Here is a 24,540-nt window from a genome sequence, read left to right on the forward strand (position 1 = left end):
TAATACTCCATGCAACAAAGTGTTTAAATCCGAGAGAGTCGTAACGTGGACATTGCAAAACCATAAACCACAAGGATGTTGGCAACTGGTCGAACAATGCAAAGGTGTGGCCGACCGACGTGATCAGATCCCAAGATAACAGCGACGTTTCTATTGAAGGAGTCAGCTCTTTCTCAAGGGGCCGGAGTGATTGAGGAGGTAATGTCATTTTATGAAAAACCACCGAACCTTCGCCTCATTGGAAACAGGAGAGAAGAGAGAGAGGTCGACACTTGGGCTAGAAGTAAAACACGAAAGTCTGCAGGCACTGGTTGAAGTCAAAACGCGATGCTGGAGAAATTCTGCAAGGTCAGAGGGTGAAAACGATTGGTGCATATTGTCTTTTGATTAAATCCTCTGGGGATGTTGAAATACCGTGCGTTAGGTTGCCTGGCTAGTTGGTGAAAAATTATCCAGCCATTTTCATGGAGAATTTTATTTGAAGTTGCAATGAATAGAGAAATGTGCTGGGAAACGACTCGACGCCTAAATGTACTGGCGCAAGCCAAAAGTTCAGTGAGGTCTGGGTTCAGCCGCGGCAGCTGTGGGATCCCGACACCCACCTCGAGCTTTTCCCGAACCTCCGTCAAAATAATGATACTTCGCACTCCACAAATTGAAGGGCCAAGTCGGGAGAAGCCGCTGCCTCACGCCCCGGGTTCAGTCCTGACCGCTGTCCCAATGCAGTCCCCACGGGGTTCCCCCGACGTCCCAAGGGCCCGTGAGGCGACGTTTCTCCTGCTCTTTTGTTTGCCCCTGACTTTGGCACTCTGTGTGTAGTTGTGTGTTTACTGCAGGGGATTAGCATATATTATCCATCCAACTCGGTGAGCCATTTCCTGAATTACTGCAGTCCAGATGAGTGCATTGTTGCGGTGTTTGGGTCGATATGACTTGCCGCCTCGTTGAGGATGCCAAGACGGAATGTCAGGTATTGTCCCTGGACAGGGATGTCAGTGTGGAGATGGGAAGTGGAAATGAAGTGATTAGCTCAGTGGTTCTCAACCTTTTTCTTTCCACTCACATTACCACTAAGCATTCCCTCTGCCATAGATACTCTGTGATTAGTAAGGGATGGCTTAAGGTGGTATGTGGGTGGGAAGAAAAAGTTTGAAAACCCCTGTTTTAATCGTCCCTAATTGACTCGGTATGTGAACGGTTTCATAACTCCAAAGGAAATGGGCCAATGACAATTTTTCTCAAGCAAAATATTTCAGTAACAATTGGGTCTAGAGCAGAGATTCTCAATCTTCCCTTCCCACTCCCACATACCACCTTAAGCCATCCCTTACCGTCAGGAATTATAACTAGGTATTCATGGTAAATTCTGTGCCCCTGACCGCATGGAGTAACGAGCTGGTGAATGCTGTCAGGTTTTCAGGACAGCCAGTCTCTACCTATTTCTTGCAAGGTACTTGGCAGTTCCTGGTTACCACAGAGAACATCAATTACTGTCGCACAAACCCCTCTGGCTAATCTATTGGGTCGAGATCTCCTCTCCAGATTCGGTTGACTGTTGGTATGTTCTCCAGAGGGAGGGCAGGCAGAAGTGCCAGAGACTGTATATTCAACTGTAAAAATATAGAAGTGCTGGAAGAACTCAACCAATATCGCAGGATCCATAGGAGGTAAAGCTATATACACTTGTCCTTTTGGGCTTGAGCCCTTCCTCAGGGTAAGAGTAAAAAGCAGGCAAGCACCTGAATTAAAAGGCTGGAGAGGGAAGGTATGGTGTATGCATTGTTGAAGGAATCTGTTCGGTGGTGGGGGAAATTTTAATAATAATCTCTCTGAAGGCATCAGCCACGGTATAGGAAAGAGGTCCAGGTGCCACAAGACTCGCACCACCAGGTTCAGGAACAGCTGCTACCCCTCCTCAATAATAAACTCATAAACTTGATCAGGGACTTCTTTAAGGTCTCTTGCATTTTATTTATTTTCATCCCTGTATTGTGCAGTTTATTTTACATTTTACAGGTGTACATAGTGCAAAAAAAAACACTACACAATCAGTACGTGGTTATTTTACCCTCAGTAAAAAGAGTCTTAAGGTTGTATGTGATGGCATGTATGTACTCTGACAATAAATTTGAAACCGGAGCTCCCCAAAGTCCAGGCAGGGGTGGGAGAGTACCAAATTGTGTACCACTACTTATGGAAAATATGCAGATTCCTTACCCCTTCAGGAACACCAGCATGAAATGGTGATGTCAGCGCCAACTCTTTTCTGCTCTCCAATTACTCTATGATTGCAATGACCCAATGTCTGGCACACACTAATGGAAACGATGAGCTGTCTCGAGGGAATGAATGGGCAGATTTCACTGCTGAGCCAACAGCTGTGAATGAACCTGTACGTTGACAAGGGGATGTGCTAGACTTCTCCTGGTGTCTAAGCCCACTCTGTGTCACTGCTCCATCGACTCTCTTGTGGCTTGTGGGGTAGGGTTGGGTGGGGGGGGTGGTGGTTTAGTTTAGAACAGGGAACAAACAGGACCCCAGTGAGAGGATCAAGAGAATGGGGACTGGGGTCCCGGTAGGTGAGCTGGAGCATGGGGTTCTTGATGATTGGGGCGGGAGAATGGGATTGGGAGTCCCCATAAGTGGACAATGATAAATGTAGGTTGTGGAGAAATATGTGGCTCCCTGCCTGTCTGGAATATAGTGGATTGTGGCCGGTCATCTGACCTCCCTGTCTGAAACTTATTCAAAAGTCACATCATCTGTCAATCAAGGTTGGACTCTCCATTAGTGCACACCTTGAAATTGGCTCATTCAAATTACCCAGGGTCACTATTAGTTAGACACTGGTCAGAAATGTATAATATTGATGCATGGTACATTCTTTATCTCTGCCCCACGGTCCAAGCCCCAGACACCGCTGGAAGCGTCGTGAGTAAGGTGTGCACTACACTGAAGCTGAGCCATACTATTGCGATAGATCGATACTTGCGGAGAGTCGCATCCTCATTGGTACAGGGAACTGGGTGTGTGTCCTATCTGTAGAGAATTCAGGTGTGAGCATGTGGTGTATAAGTGGTCACTGGTATCGGAGTAAAACCTCGCTCTGATGTGAATGTCTATATTGTTGTTTTAATATAGTAATTGAGTACTGTTTGATATTCTCTCGTTTGTCTCCTGTGTGTTAATTAAAGTTGTGTGTGATTGTAACACTCATGTCCATACTCGTCTCTCTGTGAACCCACCAAACCTGATTTTCTTCCCAACATGACAGGGTACCTGTGATTGGGACAGGACTGCAGGGATTGGGGCCCAGGTGAGTGGCGTGGGAGCACAGGTGTCCCTGTGAGTGGGGTGGGAGCACGGCGACCAGGGTACCCGTCAATGGGATTTCCTGATCATCTGGAAGAGGACGATAGGGACTTTGTTTCTTGTATCTTCATGCTCTTCCCGACCCCACCTTGTTACCATCTCTCTTTCTCCATAAAATATTTCAAACCCAGTGGTATTCTTTAGCACTGAAAACCATCTTTAACCATATGAACTCTGGTGAGATTGAGCCTCCATTCTACTCTTCAACCAATCAGATCTCTTACTTTCCAGATGGTGGCAGCACATTGATGTTCGTGTTACAGCTCTTGCTTTTGATCATGATATGCAGGCTCCCACTCCCGTTCTCAAAACCTTTTCTTGGGCTACGGCCCCCTTAGCACCCTGCTCTTATGGACTCCCCTGTGAAGCAGTCAAGTTTAGGTGGTTTCTTCCATACTTCTACCAACTACATGGTAAACAAAAATTTTATGATTGTCCGTCACCACCCCCCCCCCCACCCCTATCAATGTGCCGTGACCCCTGGAGAGACTGTATGGCTACTGTTGAGAATGGCTGCGTAGGTATCGAGTCAACATTAAACACTGAACAACATGTACTTGAGGCCATTTTAAGTCAGAATCTTCCAGCGTTTATTTACACTTCTCTTGCAAAGAAACATCCAGTGTACTCAAAAAAAATTCTGCTTTTATACAACCTGTCCAAAAAGCATTAACATATCACAGCATTAGGAGAAGCTAAGTGCAAAGAAACCACTAAAAAACAAACAGCATTTATTACAGTAAAGTTTACAACAGTTTTGCACAATAATACTAATGCATTTTTAAAATGTTTCAGTACAAAAAAAGGAACACTAAAGTGGTTATATATTTGGTTTTGCTTTCAGTTAGGTAGTCTCTGTACAACACACAGATGCAAATCCCTTTCCCAGTTCAATTATTGAGGCACTTTTGCCAGTAACCCTAAAATTTTCAGTCAAGGTTCAAACTGTACAAACGTCATTTAAGTACATTTCTGGAAGAGAAAGTAAGTAAAACTAAAAGATTTTGCTTAAAAAAAAGTTTGCACATGCATTCATGTTGCCTCGATATCCTGAGGTTTAACATTATGAAATCACTGACATCTGTACGCTGCTTCAATTTTGTAGGAACTGTTACCATCACTAGATATTCTTTTGTCTTTATCAAGTATGCTGAAATACCCAACAAATGTACAACCAAAACCTGAGCTGCAACATAATATTGATGCAAATTCCTGTTAATAATTTCACTTGCAAACAGGAACATTTATTCATCTCTATTTCTCACAGTGAAAGAAGCACCGCAAGAAACTGCAAATACTAATTTAGCCAAAGAAGCTAACACGATCTTCCTCCACCCCAAACATGATAGTTCTCTGTTGGTAAGTAAATAAACTCTATTTAGTCCTTATAAATTATGCACTGAGCAATTTTGAAAGGACACACTTCCTTCCTGCTATAAATCTGCGGGGGAATTGTTTCTTTGAACGCCCTCGTCTTATACAATTTTTCAATTGGCTGAGTCTGGCCAGGGTCCAGTACAGAGAATTTGCTGGTGGGAGGGCTGCCGTTTCTTGCTCTGGTAAGCCTGAGGGAACTAAAGTATGGACGCCATGAGACTGGCTAAGTTCCTCCAACATTTGTGTTGGAAGTAAAGTAAGGTTTGGTGTCGCTGCGGAGTGATTTACTGCTGTAAGCACATTTTAGATTAAGGAGCCTATAGTCATAAATGAGCACAGGTCCCATCTTTTCACCAAATTTGGAGAAGAATGTTGCGGTTTCCTTCTTAGGAAATGGAGCATCAGGGGTAAATGGTGACAGAGATCAGCAGGAGAACTCAGCAGCCTGGCCCACCTCGATCGGTGCACTCCGGATACAGGCAGCAGGAGAGGATAGAATGTAAATGGGTAAGGTTAAGAGGCTGTAGAGGAGGAGGGAAAAAAATACCTCATCCTGGTAAAATCAGTGTGCATTATCGCAAAAGATTAAAAAGCCGGGATAAGTAGCCCCATTCACTGGGATAATAATTACATAAATCTGGAGAGTGGTCCATGTGAGTGTTCAAAGCACCAGTTCTAAAGACCCCAGCACACTCCTCGAGGTGCAGGACATTTTAAAGTACATTTGGGAGTTTAAGGCCGGAACATAAACATTGGTGGAAAATATATGAAGCAAGTTTATGGTGTGGAAAAAATGTCTATTTGATTTAAATCAGTGGTTTTCAAATTTTTTCTTTCCACTCACATATCTCCTTAAGTCATCCTTATGCCATATGTGTTTAGTAAGGGATTGCTCAAGGTGGTATGTGAGTGGGAACAAAGAAGTTTGAAAACCACTGTTTTAATCATCCTTAATCTACTCATTATGTGCATGGTTTCATAACTCCAATGACAAATGGGCCAATGACAATTTTTCTCAAGCAAAATATTTCAGTAACAATTTGGAGTAGTTCTCAGCCTTCCCTTCCCACTCACATGCCTCCTGAAGTAATCCCTTTCTAATCACATTTATGGCATGGGGATTACTTCAGGTGGTATATGAGTGGAAATGAAAAGTTTGAAAACCACTTATTTAGATTCTCTCTTACATCTTTAGGAGGCTAGGAATCCTGGGACCACTGAAGCAGTCACCATTGCTGGCCAGACTGATGCCAAGGTGAATGAGAACAGATTAGCCTTAGACAGAGGGGAAAGGGGTGTGGACGGGAAATATCAGAGGTCCCAATTAAAACACTTCACCTTGCTAGGTCAGACAGATTAAACGGCGAGCTGGAGAAAGGTAACGAGGATCTGCCCAAATTAAAGGCAAGGTGTTATTACCCAAGGTGTCCATTGACAAGAGGATTAGTTCCAGAAGTCAAGCATATAACTTTTTTTATATGCAAGATGATCCTTGGGTTCAAGGACCAGAGTTGCCTGGTGTGTGGGCGTCAATTCCATCGAGCCGCTGAAATGGCAAGGCATGATGGGGGAAATCAGACCGTCACTGAAGTTGCACACTCCATGTGTAAAAGAAAGCTGAGTAGAGAAGGAGTCACACAGGCACCATAGTGGCATTGTGAATGGACCAGGAAGGCCAAGTCGAGATATGATGATTGGTAGAGGAAGAGGGATGAGACTGTATCAAGACAGAAATTGGAACTGCCTCTCACCACTTCTTCTAAACTGCCACATGGAGTGTGCCACAAGAGCATGATTCCATGGAGGTTATCGGTCCAGAGAATGTAAACAGGAACTCAAGAACCCCAGGAGTAAAACACCAAAGTCTGCAGACACCATGGTTGAAGTAAAAACACACTGCTGGAGAAACTCAGCTGGCCAAACAAACCCTTAATCAAGGCTTAAGCCTGAAACTTTGGTTATCTTTACTGCATGAAGTATGTACACTGTTTGACCAGCTCAGTTTCTCCAGCAGTGTGTTTTTACTCAAAGCCCCAAGGCTGAATGCCCCAAATCAGTAACACCCCAACAGAGCAGTGGTAATGAAGACCCCCCCTCATCATGCTAAAACTGAACAACTTTCAAACCAGCCCCCCCCCCCACCCCTCTCCCGAGTACAGAAGCCAAATCGCATTCTTTTTGATCTGTAAAGAGAAAGTTTGCAGCCCAGGGAGAAATTTACTTCTCAACTAGAGATATGGTAAGAGGCCATTTCACCCCACAAGCCCATGCTGCTCAATCACACCCAACTGACCTACAACCCCCGGTACATTTTTGAAGGGTGGGAGGAAACCCACGCAGACACGGGGAGAATGTACAAACTTGCAGTCAAGTGTGGGATTTGAACCCTGGTCCCAATCGCTGGCGCTAACATCGTTGCACTAACTGCACCACCCTAACAGAATTTTTAACAGAGTTGAATAGTAAATTTAGTAAAAGTAATGCAATCTCATTCTTAATTGAGCCAAAACAATCAGTTATGCCCACGTTTACATGGCTTACAGATTAAAATACTTAGCTGCAAAAACATTCCAATTTGTAACAACTGATATTTCAACAATGATGTCACCTGCCTCAATGCCGTCTCTCTGGGATTTTGTCTTTTTCTATGGAAGGTTCATAATGTCATAAATTTAAAGATGCTATGAACAATTCTGTAATGTTTTATTATTCTAACTGTGAAACAGTTGCCTGGATTGAAAACCAATAGAAACAGAACTGTGATCACATGAATGGTACACACCTTGCAGCATGCATTTAGGGAAGAGCTCAGTGGTACATACTTTTGAAACCCAGCCCAGACATTTGCAATCCTGCGTTAATGAACCACTAAAAATAAAATGTAAACAACTTCCAATGGATAAGCCAAAATAAGGGAGTCCAAACTAAAGTCATTCTGCACCAGCCTCTGTGAGGAGAGGGGAGAGTATGTATTTAATTTGCCCTTTTCAAATATTGGAGAGTGACTGATTCCTCCCCCTCCCCCCACAACCTTTGTACTAAAGTAACCAAATCAGATTTGTATTGTGAAAAGCTAAATTCTACCTCAATCAGCAACTCCAACTCAACATCTGTGTTTTCTTAAAATATTACTTTTAAGCTTCATCAACAGGAAAAAAAGTGGAACCTTCCCTTCAGTTGAAACAGGGAAAAGTTCTGAATTTTAGCCGAAACCTCTCTCCTGCCTCACGTGGATGCCAGCAACAAAGGCCTCACATTAACAACCTCGCAGGGGCAAATGATATGACAACATAAATTTAGTTCAACAGCTGTAACAGTTTCGGGGGGGGGAAAAGAGACGTTTGAGGGTGGGAAAGAGGGAGCAAGAACACGTTCCTAACCCTGACAAACGCATGTCCTTGTGCGAAACCACAACTCTCCTCGCGCAGGAACACAGAGAGACTGAGGGGAGAAAGCTTCAAAACAAAAACTGCAGTAACAAACAGAAGGCTGTCCAATTTCTCAAAGACACAAAATACACTGAGCGTTCCATTCTTAGCTTCTATGAGCATCCATTCCAAATGAGGATATATGTTTGCAAAATATAAATTACTTCAGTGTCAAATCACAAAAATTAAACTCAAAAATGTAAATAAAGACCGATACTCTCGACTTGGAGTTCAAACACCCAGATTCAATGGGCTGTTACTCTTTTTTCCTTAATTACTAAATTCAATTTGAACGTTACCTTCACAATTTTCAAAGAATATTTCACAAGCCCCTACCATGTTTATTTTATTGAAGTTCCTGGCACAGGAACTACAATCACTTAGGTTGAAGACTCCTGTGGGTTTCAAGACTGATTTTTGTTAAATGAAAGGGTAAAATAATCCCAATGCTGGCAGTAAGTCACCAATGCATTTTATCTGTTTCCTTAAAGATGTGATGATACAGATGCGCCAAAACACGAACTGAAATAATTAGCCAGTGCTTTGAAGATAAAGGCTTAATCTAGAATATGAAATAGCCAACTTAAATTGCAGAATATAAATATCATCTCTAAATTAAGGACAGGTTTTCAACTATTAATTGGGTAGGGACCAGTGCTCTGGGTGAAACTCAGGACTTTATAATAGCTTTAATGACATGATCAGAGAGACTTTTTAAATAGGGAACCCTGAATAGGGAAACAAGGCAAAATTAATAGAACAAAAATTTACACACACACACTGATATGTACACACACATTTTACCTATCCTGTACCATCATGAAACCCAGACTGAGACTTTACAGGGGTTTATGGAAGAGATAAATTACCCTCCGTCAAAATGAACAGTCCTACAACCAAACAAAGCAGTATGCAGAGTGTCCGAAACATCCAATAGTTTTGTAATAGTGGTTCTATTTTTCTCTCCAGTGAAAGCGAAGTAAACATATATTTGATATTTTAATCTGGGATCGTGGATCACAAGCATTTCTTTTCCTTGACAATCAAGCCACTTTTTAAAATAAAAACATTATCCCAGTTAAAACAGTCTTTTTCTTTCTTTCTTTCAAAAATAAAACTGATCCCCGGTCACATTTCGCAGCCTCTCAGCTTCCCCCTCATGTATGCTGGTTGTATGTCAGAACAAGGGACTCCCTGGTGCACTGACCATTTCCTCATACACTTGCTCAGGAGGGCAATGCTCTTTCACCTTTGTCTTCAGAACTGAAGCATTGCTGTCATTTGCAGCTGGAGTGCATTGGAGGAATCATTACAAAATAAATCCAAATTCTCGGCTTTATTTTCTCCAGAACAAGGCACCTTTTAATTCTGATCAGTGGAGAAACACATCATCCTGTGCATGAACTTAAAATTCTCGAGCTAGCAGTTTTAGATAATAAACTTTGTGTACAATGCCTCAAATATAGTGGTCCTTCAGTGCCAGATTCTCCCTGCAACTTTTACTTGGGGAAATAGCACCATGGGTCAACAGCCTGAAAGGCACGGGGGACTGTGCTTTTGTCCCAGGCACCAACCAAGTAGAGGCAATATTTGTATTTACAATGATTGTCCAGTCATTGGTGAAGAGGGGGGGAAAAAAACTCGCTCAAAAGGAGGGAGGACCAAACACGTGCAGCATATTGGGGGGGGGAGGGGCTTTGCCAAGAGAGCTAGGAGTGCGTACGTGCCAGTGTCCCACCAGCTGTTCACAGGTCACCTTTGATGAAGCTTGTATCCAGGTGCACGATCAGCAGTCGGATGAAGGACATCTCCTTCCGTGTGTTCTCAAAAATGACCCGCGGGTCGTCGGACTGACATCGCAAGCAATTTGGAGCCATGACCATGGCAAGGTTGTTGACGTCCATCTTGGTCTTGCTCACATTTATTGGCTGTGCAAATATCTATGGGAAGAAAACTCGCATTTTTAAGTTTTTGGTGACACCAGCACCCACTCAACACTTTGTAAAGGGTTATCACAATATATGGGGAATACAACACCAAGTGGGTGCATAGCAAACTCACAGCAACTGATCAAATTGTTTCAATTATTTTCCTCCTCTTGATGTTGAAACGGAGGTCAAAACATGGAAAATGTCTCGCAGAGCAATGTCTCAACCCAGAGGCACAACTACAGTAGTTGGGCTGCTTCATAGGGGAAAAGAACCCGGGTCAGTTCTGATTTCATGTGCTGTCTGTGTGGAGTTTGCGCATGTGCCCAGTGACTTTTAAATGTAGATGTATAGCTCAGTAATAGGCCCTTCTGGCCCACAAGCCCGTGCTGTCCAATTACACCCAAATGACCTCCAACCCCTGCACGTTTTGAAGGGTGGGAGCACCCGGAGAAACCCATGCAGACAAGGGGATAACGTACAAATTCCTTACAGACAGCATCGGATTTGAACCTGGGTCTCTGGCGCTGTAATTGTGTTGCCTTAACCTCTATGCTAACTGTGCCACCTTGCAAGCATTTCTTCCCATATCCTGAAGACATGCAGGTTGGTTGAATTGACACTGTGAATTGTAGATGATTGATAAAATTTATAAATTGAGCCTTAAATGTTTTAAAGATTTATTTGTCGAGGGGAGACTCACTTCCTTTGAACAACTTTCAGTTAAATACAGTCTACCAAATACTCATCTCTACAGATTAGAGATTTTTTGCAACCTCAATTACATAGATTTCCGAAGAGGACTGATAAGAATTTAATTGATGCAATTTTTAATTTATGACCTTTCTATAATGGTTCAATATCTAACATTTATATGTTGTTGGGAATAAGAGAGCCGCCCTCAGATAAAATTAAAAAAGCCTGGGAACTGGATCTACAGCTTTTCATTTCTGAATAAACTTGGAATGTAATTTTCAAATTGGTTAATTCTTTACGTGTCCGCTACTCTCTCTTATAATTTAAAGTAGTCCATTGGGCTCATGTGTCCAAAGTCAAACCATTTTGTTTTTATTTGGATCATCTCCTCATTGTGATAAATGCAACAATGAAAATGCTTCATTAATTCATATGTTCTGGACATGCCAGAGTCTTGAGAAATATCAGAATGAAGTATTTCAAATTTGCTCTGCTCTTTTTTAAACCTAATCCCTTAACTGCTTTATTTGGTATTGTTGGAGAGAGTGACATAACTTTAATGACATCTGACCTGAATGTATCAGGTCTTATTTCTCTTATGACTAGGCGGGCGGCGTTGTTCAGATGGAGGGACATTACCCCTTCTAATCATACTCAAAAGCCAGGTGACGTCACATCATGTTTAAATTTGGATAGATTCAATTTCCAATTTGAATTTAAATTTTCAAATACTGTGGGGACCCTTTTTGAGTTACTTTTATAATTTTTGTTGTGAAGGTAGAAATGTTGACTAATGAGCTAAATTATCACTAAATCTGTTTGATTAAAATGTGGAGTACCTTGAATGAAATGATTTAAGTGTAATGTATCTTATTGATTTTTAACATATATCTGTACGTATTTGGTATTTTTGGATGTGAAATTTCAATGTTAATAAAAATATTGAAAAAGAAAGAAAAATTGAGAGGTGTTCATTGGAGAATTAGTACAAGTGGGTAGTTGGCCTGGACAGACTCGGTGAGTCAAAGGGCCTGTTTCCATGCTGTATCCCTCCAGCTCCAAATTGGAAACATTACATTTTTATTGGCAGTTTTCAGGATTCCCCATCTCACATGAATTTAACCCAAAGTTAACTTTCCCAAACCGCTAACCCTATAATCAGAGAATACAGACAGGAAATGTCTAGCATCTTCTTTCTAGGGATCAGTTCATTGTGATAAGTTTCAGCAAGACATCAGTGCAAGAATGTGCGTGAGCGTGCGCTTGTGTGTGGTGGAAGGGATAGGGTACGAGTAACTGGGGAGGGAGGGATGGGTGATGGAACACAATTGCTCACTACCGTGCAAGGCCTGCAGAGAAAGGGTGCAGAGAGACAGTGAAACAACCTGCATTAATTCAAAAACGAGTGAAGGGAGCCTCGATTTCCAGGTTCATGTTGTTCCTCATCTTGGAAGGAAAATTCATTAATTTGTGCCAAGATGATATGTCCTCAGTCAATTAAAAGCTTGTGAGAGACATTGTAGGACTTGCGTTTCACTGATAACGTACACAAGACATGAATTATTTACACATCACCATGCTCAATTTGGCAGATAAGACAGAATAAACCACAATCTGCTCATTGAAGGTCCTTTGGATCATGTCAGCCATTCAGCCTTGGAGACGACGGTCCCTGCTACTTCCACACACTCCTCAATATCCTTACTTCCCAAAGTAAACACCTCCCTCCCTCTTAAATACCCGAATCTACATCGATGCTTCCATGTGACATTTTGCTCTTATCTAGGCTGCTGAAGCAGGTGATTCAGCCCAGTCAAATAGCTTTCCCCATTTGGCCCACTCCCCCATTCAATGGGAAGCATGAGGGACTTAGCAGATCAGGGAGCATCCATGGAGAGAAATGAACAATGTTTTTTTTATAGAGATACAGGCCCATGAGCCCATGCCACCCAATTACACTCCACCCACAATCCCCGTACTTTTTTTTTGAAGGCTGGTAGGAAATGAGCACCTGGAGGAAACCCACACAGACACGAGGAGAACGCACAAACTCCTTACAGACAGCGCCAGATTCAAACCGGTCACTGGTGCTGCTAACCGGGTTGCACTAACTGTTACCTAACCATGTCACCCCTTTGTGGTTTGGGACCACTCTCCTGTTGTTCTAGGTTTATCTGAGTCCCTTTTGATCAGTTTACACTTCCTTCAACTGTGCACCAGTTTGGATTTGTATGTCCTGATATCCTCTCTGTGCTGTTACGACTCAGTGCCATCCCCTCCCCGCACCCCCCACGTGGTTTCTGAGCAGCTTACACTCACCTGCAAAAAGTGGATGAGGTAACCAAGGACAAGGCGATTTATTTCAGGCAGAGAAGCAACGACAGCGACAGCAGCCTCAGGGTTCTCATAGTTGTTCACACATTGCGAGTAGAACTTCTGTGGAATCAGAGGTTCTTCCAGCTCGCGGTACCACAGCTTGAGCAGGGAGGCTGTAGAAAGGAGCAACAGGAACCACGGACAATGAGAAAACCCACAAGCCATCTGATTGGACAACAGGGGATACAACGGAATATTTTGTGGAAGAAACATTCAGTGTTAAACAGCGTTTTGGTTAAATGCTCTTTCAATCTTTATGGCTTACTATGGGGCTCCTTGCGTCCAAGAGCCTAAAGATTACCCTTGGACAAGGTGCACTACCTGTTCAGCCTCTCAGTCAGGGTCACGTGAAGCCACGGATTGCAGAGGGATGGATGGTTGTTTTTTTTAAACAAGCAGATTCTACAAATTGGAATTTATGGTTGTAAAACTAAAGAGGGTGGCAAATGAACCTGCTGATCAAATGGCCAGGGTTACCTGTCCAGTATGGACACTGGAACTGAAGGAGGGAATGGGAAACCACTTCAGCATTTTGCCCATGTATAATCATTAACTCAACACCAACTACGATCTCAGCTCAAAGATGGAGCCCTCACTGAAGGAGAACAGGGGAGGCAACAATTAGGAGGGTCAGAGATCATGACGGATGGAGAGACAGGATCACCCACGCCGACTAGCAAGGCACCTGAATGACTGAAGAGTTCATAGAGACACAGCAGTGAAATCCTTCAATTCCCTTCACCCCCTGCTCTCTATCCCCCTCTACTCTATCCCATTTCCCACCACTGTCCCTCTCTACCCCGCTCTCTCCTCCCCCTCTGTCCCCGCATTCTCCCCTCCACCTCTCCCTCTATCCTTGTCCCCCTCCCTGCCCCCTCCTCTTCACACAACACAGAATCAGGCCCGCTGGCCCATTGAGTCCATTGCTGCACCAACTGCCAACAGCTAGCTAATCTATCAAACTGCATGCCTTAGGGATGTGGGCAGAAACTGTACTAGATACTTTATACTGGTCTTAGACAACAGGCGGGAAGGTCCCACCTTCTTTCTTTCTGGAGATTGTCAAGAGCATTATCAGTGCCCTCCACAAGAGGGCCCTTGTGCATCATTTTAATAGGCAACAGAATACAGAGAACAACCGTTGGAGTCGGAATATTGAAGCAGGATTAAAATGGGAAACAAAGGCACAGGGGCAGGATATTCAGTCCTTCGAGTCTGTTCAAAATAATTTTCTTATCAGGCTGTACAAAGGACGTTACCTGGAATATGGGGGTCAGCAAGATTGTCTGGGATTCTCCACTGATCAATCTGCAGTTTGAGTGCATTTACTTCATCTATATCTCCAGGCACTCTGCAATTAAAAAGACGCAGCTCTTTAATTTCAGCTGCTGCGATAATGCTGGTCATTGTATGAGATTAAACATTCATGCTCTATACACGGAACGCAAATGAAAAAGTAATCAAGGCCATTCCTCACATGTCAAATTTTTCTCTACATCATCCAGAGTCTGGTTTAATCACGAGTCCATCTGATGCTTTAGCAGCAGAATGTGTTTATAAGGCACCTTCAATGCAACAAAATATGGGAGGATATGACACCCCAACACTGCAGAAGCATCATCAAACAAGTTTAACTGTGAGCCAAAAGGTGCCGGCAACTAAAAATATGGTCAAAGAGGGTTTAAATGAGATGGAGAGGTTCAGGAACAAAATACGAGAGCTTACAGTCTTGCCTGCAGAAGGCATGGCCACCAATGGCAAAATGACTTGGAGGGATTTTGTGCAGATGATGAGTTTTCTGTCATACGCATTGTACAATGTGCATATGCACCAAAATTCTTACTTGCTGCAGTTGAACAGGGTACTTGCAAAGAAAATCTATAACAGTAAACTAGTTGAGTTAAAAGTGACAAGATCTATGGGACAAAATTCTTAAATTGGTGTGCCCAACATTCATTAATTCAATTCAAGTGGTGCAACATGTTCACATGTCCAAAGATAAGCTGGCTTGCATCTTTTCTAATATTAACCCTCCTTGTGACAGATGCAAATCTGATATTGCTGCATTGATACATACGTTTTGGTCTTGTCCATCCTTAGGAATCTATTGGAAAGAAATTTTTGATATCTTTTCAACTGTATTTCAGGTGAAGCTACGACCCAGCCCAATAACTGCTCTTTTTGGGGTTAATGAACTGGACATAGGGAGTTTTTTGACCCTGCACAATGGGTTGTGGCTCCGAAGAGCCATCTTATTTAAATGGAAGGACTCTAGACCTCCAACACTGTTTCAATGGTTTTCTCATATTATGTCCTGTATAAGTTTAGAAAAAATTAGATATCATGTATTTGATTCATCGGTGAAATTTGAAGATACACGGTGACCTTTTATGTCTTATTTTCATTCAATGTAAATGTTTTTAATGTGGTTAGATGCACTCACTATTCCAGATGAGATAAAGTCTCACCTTTGTTTTTTGATTGACGGTATGAATTAAAAGCTACAAAATATTTGTAATCCTCAGGATAAGCTGCTTAGATGCTATTTTTGGTTATTTTCTGTTTTTCCAGTAGAGTAGGTTAGGTGGTTGTTTTTTTACATATATGTCTTTTCTGCCTTCATCTAGTGGACGGGCGGGGTACTGAGTTTATACTGTTTGAAGTTTTAGGTGATGTTGTATTTTCAGTTTTGTTCCCTTTTCTTCATTGTACTGTATTATAAAAATCAATAAAAAGATTGAAAAAGACAAGCGACAATAAATACTTATATGAAATGCTGGAGGAGCTCAGCAGGTCTCACAGCGGTCAGAGGAGGTAAAGATATATTACCGATGTTTCGGACCTGAGCCCTTCCTCAAGGTACCTTAATGTTGGTTATATATCACCTCCCATGGTTCCTCCAGCATATTTGTGTTTTCACTGCAATCACAGCATCTGCAAACTTTAGTGTTTCTCTACAATAAATACATAAGCTAGATAATATTTATTCACAATAATCCCTCTGCAAAACAGTAACTTGTGCAGACAGACCTTCTGTCTGAGTAATCTGATTAGTGTAACCAGTGAGCCTGATTGCTGTGAGACTGTCCTTGAACCTAGAAGTTCTAGTTTTCAGGCTTCTGGACGGTCTGCCCAAAGGTAGCAGCAAGAAGAGGTTGTGACCAGGGTGATGGGGCTCCTTGATGGTGTTGGGTGCCTTCCTGAGGCAGTGCCTCACACAGATGCCTGCAATGGATGGGCGGTCAGATGTGGACTTGGCTATGTTTAGTACCTTTACTACATTTTGGAGGGTGACAGAGATTGGGCTGGTGGGGTGCGTGAGGCCTTGTAGGATTTGCAAACAAGGATGAAAATGAAACTGGAGGCACTGTTTAACAAAGATCTAAAGAAAGTTAGCAAGTACAGGCTTCATAGATGAACAGAGAAAGTGTTTAAAGAAAATGGACACAGAGGCCGGTGTAGCTGGAAGGGTAAAGGGAAGCTTTAACCAGGAGAGGAAGAGGGTTGGGGACGATGAATTGAATGGTTTGTCACGTGAACTGAGATACAGGAGGAAAGCTTTGTTGTGTGTGCTGTCCAGTCCTGTCAACCTATCCTCGAGTTCAAAAAGTAAAACAATGTTCAGAATATAGTACTCTTGATGATAAAAAAAATCCAATTAAAAACTGTGCAGACGCAGTATCAATTTCCTAGTGATGGCTTCATTTAGCAAGATGATGCAGCATTTTCAAGCTCTTCGCTTTTTGACTCCCTCTCTAGCCAGATGTGCATTCTCAACTCTCTGAGTGAAACACAATCGACTGCTGATGCTATGACAAACAAGCACACAGAAATGCTGGAGGAACTTGGCCAATCCTTTCGGCTTCTTTAGATGCTGAAAAGACGAGCCGAGTCCCTACAGCATTTCGGTATGTTTTCCCTTAACTCTCTGCACAGAGCATGGTAGCTCGCGTCCCGAGCTGCAGTGCACCTGGACAGGATAGTTTATGCGGGACGTGTCTGTTGTACCTTCCTGGCTGCAGAGAAGCACAAAAGTCTGAAGACCTGTGATTGTAATAAAAACACAAAAGTGCAGGAGGATCTCAGGTCCCACAGTGTACATATAAAGATATAAGCAGTGTTGCAGGAGCCTGTTGGACGAGGAGAGATGGTTGGTCATAATTAAACCTAAAATGTAAATGCCCCTACCATGTCTACCTCAGCACGATTAAACGGGTCCTGTGCTTTTGGTCACCTCCTAGTCAATGACCAACTCCCTTAACTTATTGACACTAAGGGAGAGGTTGTAGTCTTGTCACCATGCCACCAGACACTCCATCTCCTTCCTGTACGCTCTCATCATTGTTTGAGATCCAGCCAACAACAGCAGCACCGTGTGCAAACTTGTCAGTAGAGTTGGAGCGGTATTTGGCCATGCAGAGCAAGGAGTCGGGGAAAAGCGAGGTGCTTTTTGTGCCTTGCTCCAGTTTTCCAGCATCTTGCAGTCTCTCTGGTTTACCGCTTTGCAGTTGGGAACTTGTTGATGGTACGAACATCACCAAGGTTCGTTTACCAAGCGCTACATCACCACTCCCAACCCTGTGTTTACTAATGCCGAATGTTTGCGGGCCTAGTAGATTGTTTGCTAGCTTCCTGCCCCAGGTCAGCAACAGCTAAAATTAAACATCCTAAATGGAAATTTCACTGCAGCTCATAAAGAAAGTTGAGAGTTCAGGGTGTCCTTTTCCCTACGAAAATAAACAGGCCAGACTGCAAGGCGATTTCAAAATCATGCAACAAAATAGCTCCCCTGCCATTCCAACCCAACTTCATTTGCTGCAACCCGGCTGGGGAGAGAAAACAGAAGCAGCACGAAATCAGTGTCAGTTTATGCAGACAGCACTGGACTGATAAAACTTTCGATTCTGGTGATGAATTCAGACAGGAAGGTGAATGAGGTGCAGGATCGATCATGGAAATGAATGCTGGAGGTATGAAGAACCATGAATCTACACCGTGGCAAAGACCAAGGAGGTGACATGCACAACAATGTTTCCAGGGCCGGGAGGACACAAGCAATCTCATTAGAACACATGGATGGCTCGAGGTTCACTACATTCCTGGTGCCATGACTCACGTCCCCAGCTCACACATCAACAATGCTACCAAACTTGGCAGGAGCAAGGGACCAGACATTGTGAAGGCATCAGCATCTTCAAGGCTAACGAGGAAGGAAAGGAATGTATCTGTAAGAGCAGCAGGTACTTCACAGTTCCTGGGACCTGTGTTCAGACCTGACCTTGGGTTCCATCTGTGTGGAGTTTGCACATTCTCCCAGTAGGTGTGTGGGCTTCCTCCAGCTGCTCCGCATGAAATGGCCACTGCAAATTGTCCCCATGTGTAGGTGAGGGCAGATCGTGAGAGTGCAGAGAAAATAAAATAATAAAATGGCATCAGACCAGACACCATTTAAGCGGGGGGGTGGTGTGGGGAGGGAGAAGGGTTGGGGGGTGGGGGGTGTGCGAAGATTCTGTTTCCAGACTGTATGACTGTAACCCAATAACACGTCAAGAATCAACCAACATTTTAGTGGGAGGGGAAAAAACTGAATTGATTGCCAACAAAATACCACCATAAATTGGTGTGGAGTAAGTTTACACATGTTCCCTGAAAGGCTTGCACTGCGTTATAATGTTCTGTACCAATACATCCGAGTCACCTCCTTAAACATTCAGCCCTCAAACTCTAGGATTCTTCTTAAGCTCAACTCCAGAATGGGCAGGTTAGAATCCTATTTCTTTGCAGAAAGGAAGTTTTAGTTCTGGACGTTACAGCCAACTTTGTGCTGAAATGGACGTTACTGTGATTGGCACACTTTGCTTTCTTGAAATTACTCAGACCATTTCAATGCAAATGTCTGCTTGACAGGAACATTACCTCTTGCTGCTGTTGTGGTTCAAGTTTATCATCTGAGTGTAAATGTACAAGCAGACAAAACAGTGCTCACCGAGAAACACTGAAGTCTGTGACACCAAAATACTGGAGGAACACAGCCAGTCTTTCAGTACCCATAGGAGACAAAGATACTGTATAATGATGATGTTTCAGGCCTGAGTCCTTCTTCAAGGAATAAGCAGTGTTCTCTGGAGAGCACTGTGCACGCATAATACACAGCAGAGCTTCAAAATCTTTCCCTACAAAGCCTCCAATAGCGTTGGAGCAAATTAGGAGGTATATTTCTGTTTAGACCCTCTCAACCAATGATGTGACTCACCTCACCCAAGCATGGGCTTACCTGAAGATGCCTTCAACCTGAGCACCACCCAATCCCAGAACTTTATTGGATAGATGGGTTTGAACCCAGGGCAGCTTCTTCTCCGGATACCGCTCACGTTGTCTTTCCATTATCTCTTCCAGGGAGCTGCCAAACATGGAAGGCGTCAGGATGGCATTTTTGGCATGATGGATTTCTTCGATGGTTGGTTTCCTCAGTCCCTGCCGGTGGAGAAAAAAAAAACCGCATCAGTCCAACCAATGTACAACTCCATAACCACCACCTGCTTTTCCTTTCAGGTCAGAGATAATAACCCGGAAGGAAAACATGAAAGTCGGCAGACACCATGGTTGAAGTGAAAACACAATGCTGGAGAAATTCAGCAGGTCAAACAGTAACAATAGACAGTAGGTGCTGGAGTAGGCCAATTGGCCCGTCGAGCCAGCACCACCATTTTTCAGCTCATAGCTGATCATTCTCGGTCAGTATCCATTCCCTGCCTTATACCCATAGCCCTCAACTCCCCTGCCCACAAGAGCCTTATCTAACTCCATTCTGAACATATCCTGCAATTCTGCCCCTTCCATCCTCTGCGGCAAAACATTCCACAGATCCACACTACTCTGGGTAAAAATATTTCTCCTCATCTCCCTCCTAAAGGGCCTTCCCTGTATTCTTAAACTATGCCCTCTAGTCCTAGTCTCTCCCAACACTGGTTCACTCTGTCTAGCCCCTTGATAATCTTGTATACCTCAATCACATCTTCCCTCATCCTTCTAAACTCCATCACATACAAGCCCAGTCTTTCTAACCTTTTAGTGAAAGTCAATCCTGCCATCCCGGGAACCAACCTTGTATATCTGCGCTGTACTCTCTCTATAGGGAGTATGTCCTTCCTCAAATTTGGGGACTAGAACTGGACACAATATTCCAGTGTTCTTTACATGCCAAAGATAAAGATACATGACCAATGTTTTGGACTCCAGCCCTTCATCAAGGTAGGAGAAAAATGTAGGCAGCCGCCAAACAAATTCCAGTTTCAAATCATTTCAAAATTATAAGTTTCAAAACATTATAAGTTTCAAAACAAAACAAAACATCTCTTCGCTTGTCAGGAAGGCACAACAGTGACTGCACTTCCTGAGAAGTCCGAGGCGGGCAAGGCTACCAGCCACCATCCTGACGATTTTCTCCACAACTCACCTTTTCCAAACCCTTGTCCTGGTTAAGCAACAGTCCAGTTTCTATTTTCACCGTGTGCATCCAACTTCAACAGTAGTCTTATGAACATTTGTAATGGTTCCATGTTTCACTGGCTTTTACAACTTCATCACTGATTCTTATTCTGAACATTTTGATCTCCTGATTCTCTAACCAGCTCCCAGGTGCGGGTCGGGCACATTCACCTGATTTGTGCAGTCCTAACAGCACTCAAGAAATTCAGTTTCATCCGGAACAGAGCACCTTACTGATTGGCACTGCAACCACCAGCAAAATGTACCATTGACAAACTGCGTCAACTTGAAAAGTTGAAGGGCACCCATTTAAAGCAAAGGAAGTTCTTTTGCCAAAGAGTGATGAACTTCTGGAATTTGTGCCATGGGCGGGCAGTGGAGGCCAGGCTGTTGGGTGTATTTAGGGCAGAGATTGGTCAGTATCTGAAGGGGGCATCAAAGGTTATGGAGAGAAGCCAGGGGAGTGGGGCTGAGTGGGAGAATGGATCAGTTCATGGATATAGGAGGTTAGTTCAGAAGGCTAAGACACGAGGTATCCATGGAAAGGTCGTAAACCAGTTGAGAAATTGGCTGTGTGGGAGAAAACAGAGTGGTAGTGGATGGCTGTTTCTTAGATTGATGTGGCTCAGGGATTTGTGTTGGGACAGTTGCTGTTTATTGTCTATATCAATGACCTGGATGAAAATGTGGTAAATTGGATCAGCAAGTTCGATGATGATACAAAGATAGGAGGCATTGTGGACAGCGTGGAAGATTTTCAAAGCTTGTAGAGGGATCTGGACCAACTGGAATGGGCCAAAAAGTGTCAGATGAAGTTTAATGTAGACAAGTGTGAGGTGTTGCATTTTGGAAGAGAAAACCAAGGACATACACAGTAAAGGTAGGGCACTGAGGAGTGCGGAGGAGCAAAGAGATCTGGGAATACGGATACATGGTTCCCTGAAGGTGGTGTCTCAAGTGGACAGGACTGTAAAGAAAGTTTTTGGCATCTTTGGCTTTATAAATCAAATTATTAAGTATACGAGTTGGGATGTTATGTTGTAAGTTGTTTAAGACATTGGTGAGGTCAAATTTGGAACATTCTGTGCAGCTCTGGTTGCCCAACTACAAAGGATATCAGTAAGATTGAAAGAGTGCAGAGGAGATTCTTCTAGGATGTTGCCGGGTCTTCAGGAGTTGAGTTACAAGATTAAACAGGTTAGGATTTTATTCCTTGGTGTAAAGAAGTATGAGGGGAGATTTGATAAAGGTTTACAAGATTATGAAATGCAAGTAGGCTTTTTCCATTTAGATTGGGGAGATAAATACGAGAGGTCATTGTTTCATGCTGAAAGGTTTAGGGAAATGGTGGAATTGTGCAATGAGCTGCCGTCTGGGGTAGTGAATGCGGGCTCGCTCTTGAGTTTTAAGAGTAGACTGGATAGATATATAGATGGGGTCGGTCTGGAGGGTTATGGAATGGGACCAGGTCAGTGGAACTAGTGGAATGGTGGTCAGCACAAACCAGAAGGTACAAATAAGCCTGTTTTCTGTGCTGTAGCATTCCGTGGTTCTATGATGGAATGGCAGGGTGGAGTCAATGGGCCAAATGGACCATTTATCATGGTCTCATAAAAATCCTATTTCAAAGGAAGCTTCCAAACTTGACCCTCAAAGAATGTGTGAACACACAACAAATTCTCCTTCACACACAGCCACTGAGTAGAAAATGTACTCTTTTTTTCTTTCCCCCCCCACAACCCCCGCAGAGTCAAAATGTGGAACTCACTGCCTTCATTGTGCAAACTCCTTTACCCATGGGATGGCAGATGGTTCAAGTCACAATCATCTTCTCATGGATTATGAGAGACAGGGCCTAAATGCTTGCTCCTAAGTCTTGTGAATAAGAACTTCATGATAATTGGCTATGCATTTAATACGATGGCTAAATTAGGGAAGCATTGCAGAGGAATTCATCGACTTGTATTGTTTAGTCTCCTGCTGCTCTGCTGCTCGAAGGAGCCTTCCAACCTTTCAGACTGGAAGAATTGCAGACCACAAAAGAGGAAAGATGCAAAAGATCTTGGGTTGGGGGGTTTGCTGGGTCTACCGCGTCCTGAGCTAGGTCCCGCACCGAAACAGTGTCCTCTCGCCCGTCTGGGAACTCAATGTAGGCGTAATGCGGGTTCGCGTGGAGTAGAGTCACTCGGTCGACCAAGGGGTCGTTCTTTGAATGCCGGACATGGCATCGCAAAAGGACGGGGCCAGGGACGGTGAGCCATGCCGGTACAGTGGTTCCTGATTCGGATTTCCTCAGGAAAAGGAACATCCTTTCGTAGGGGGTGGCATTCGTTGCGGTACATAGGAGGGAGCGGATGGAGTGTAAGGCACTAGTGAGAACCTCCTGCCAGTGAGAGGTGGGGAGACCTTTAGACTGGAGAGCCAGTGTAACCGCTCTCCATATGGTGGCATTCTCCCTCTCAACCTGGCCGTTACCGCGTGGGTTATAGCTGGTGGTCCTGCTTGAAGCGATACCACACTCCAGAAGGTACTGTTGCAGCTCTGCGCTCATGAATGAGGACCCCCTATCACTGTGGATAGAATTGGGGTACCCGAAAATGGCGAAAATACTGTGAAGGGCCTGTATCACTGAGGTGGCAGTGGTGTCTGGGCAGGGCACAGCGAACGGGAAGCGGGAGTACTCGTCGATGGCCGTAAGGATGTAGTTATTATGGTTGGTCGACGGTAGGGGCCCCTTAAGGTCTACGCTAAGATGCTCGAAGGGGCGGGTGGCTTTGATAACGTGGGAGTTCCCCGGACGGAAGAAGTGGGGCTTGCATTCAGCGCACACCGAACAGGCTCGGGTCATGGAGCGGATCTCCTCGACTGTGTAGGGTAGGTTGCGCGCCTTCACAAAGTGGGCAAACCTAGTGACCCCTGGATGATAGAGCGCCTTATGGAGTTTCTGTAGTCTGTCCATCTGTATGCTGGCGCACGTATGCAAGATCTTCAAACTTCTCTAAATTGTAAAGAAAAAGTATTCTTTTGCTTTTGAACAGTTATTACATCCCAGGCATTTGTAATGCCCATGGAATATTTCCCCAAGTGTGGCCTTTGATACAAGACAGGGAAGTGTGCTAACCAATCTGTGTACAGCAATATCAGACAAATAAGAGCACGGTAAAATGGCCAGTTAATGAACATGAAAGTGAGCAGAGAGGATGAAATCAATGTACAGTAAAACCCCTATTATCAAGCAACTGGCAAAAAATAGAGGAAAATACATTTTAAAAATTAAATAAGAATAAAATAATAGGTAAAAAATATGCAAGTTTCAAATTGTTAAAGTAAATGTTCTCTGAAGTAACACAAAACTTTGGTGACCATGGGAGCAAATATTCAACTAGCGGAGTGCCTTGGTCACGCTCTGCTCATAGCAGCTGCTGTTTGAATCAAGTTGTGTGAAACAGCAATGATGTCGCCCAAGATGAAGAGCTGGTTGATGCGGCTCGCCGTGGGGTTGACTCTCAAAGTAAGAGTCACCCCAATCTGTAAACTGGGGGGGGTTAATTATCTATGTTATTTTTGTCTTTTAAGGAGGGGAGGAACCTGCAGATGTAGCAACGGTTATATGCTTTCACAGAATGTGACTGAAAATAAAGTAAAATGGTTTAAGGTTCATATATTCATCCAAGTGAAGTTTGTTCAGTAATAGTACAATATAGTATCTTTGTCCTCTGTCTTTTAAACTGTTTATTCTTAATGGAGGAGTATTAATTTGAGCAAGTCTCAAGCAACCGGAAAAAAACATACCCAGCATGTACAATCCCCATAGGTGCCAGATACCTGGGGTTTTACTGTACTTGGTCCATGCAGAAAGGAACAGGGATTGAGAA

At 43.5% G+C, this 24,540-nt stretch overlaps 1 protein-coding gene and 1 long non-coding RNA gene across 8 annotated transcripts in view; one reads left to right on the forward strand and one right to left on the reverse strand.

The window, feature by feature from the left end:
* Positions 1-24,540, forward strand: LOC138735816 (uncharacterized). 2 transcript variants are annotated; one of them, XR_011339953.1, is made up of 3 exons: positions 1-348; positions 4,640-4,731; positions 19,574-24,540. It is a non-coding gene; the product is annotated as an uncharacterized lncRNA (long non-coding RNA). The 2 variants fall into 2 exon arrangements; XR_011339954.1 differs by lacking the exon at positions 19,574-24,540 and adding an exon at positions 9,147-9,329.
* Positions 6,897-24,540, reverse strand: part of LOC138735815 (rho GTPase-activating protein 39-like) — a 195,361-nt gene continuing 177,717 nt past the window's right edge. For all 6 annotated transcript variants that reach the window (XM_069884287.1, XM_069884288.1, XM_069884289.1 and 3 more), the window contains 4 exons: positions 19,452-19,651; positions 14,437-14,528; positions 13,121-13,290; positions 6,897-10,117 (listed from right to left, as the gene is read on the reverse strand). In XM_069884287.1, coding sequence (XP_069740388.1) covers positions 9,923-10,117; positions 13,121-13,290; positions 14,437-14,528; positions 19,452-19,651 — 657 coding nt within the window. In that variant the 3' untranslated portion in view covers positions 6,897-9,922. The remainder of the gene's footprint in view (positions 10,118-13,120; positions 13,291-14,436; positions 14,529-19,451; positions 19,652-24,540) is intronic.

This window comes from Narcine bancroftii, chromosome 6 (genome assembly GCF_036971445.1).
Source record: "Narcine bancroftii isolate sNarBan1 chromosome 6, sNarBan1.hap1, whole genome shotgun sequence".
NCBI classification, from domain to species: Eukaryota; Metazoa; Chordata; class Chondrichthyes; order Torpediniformes; family Narcinidae; genus Narcine; species Narcine bancroftii.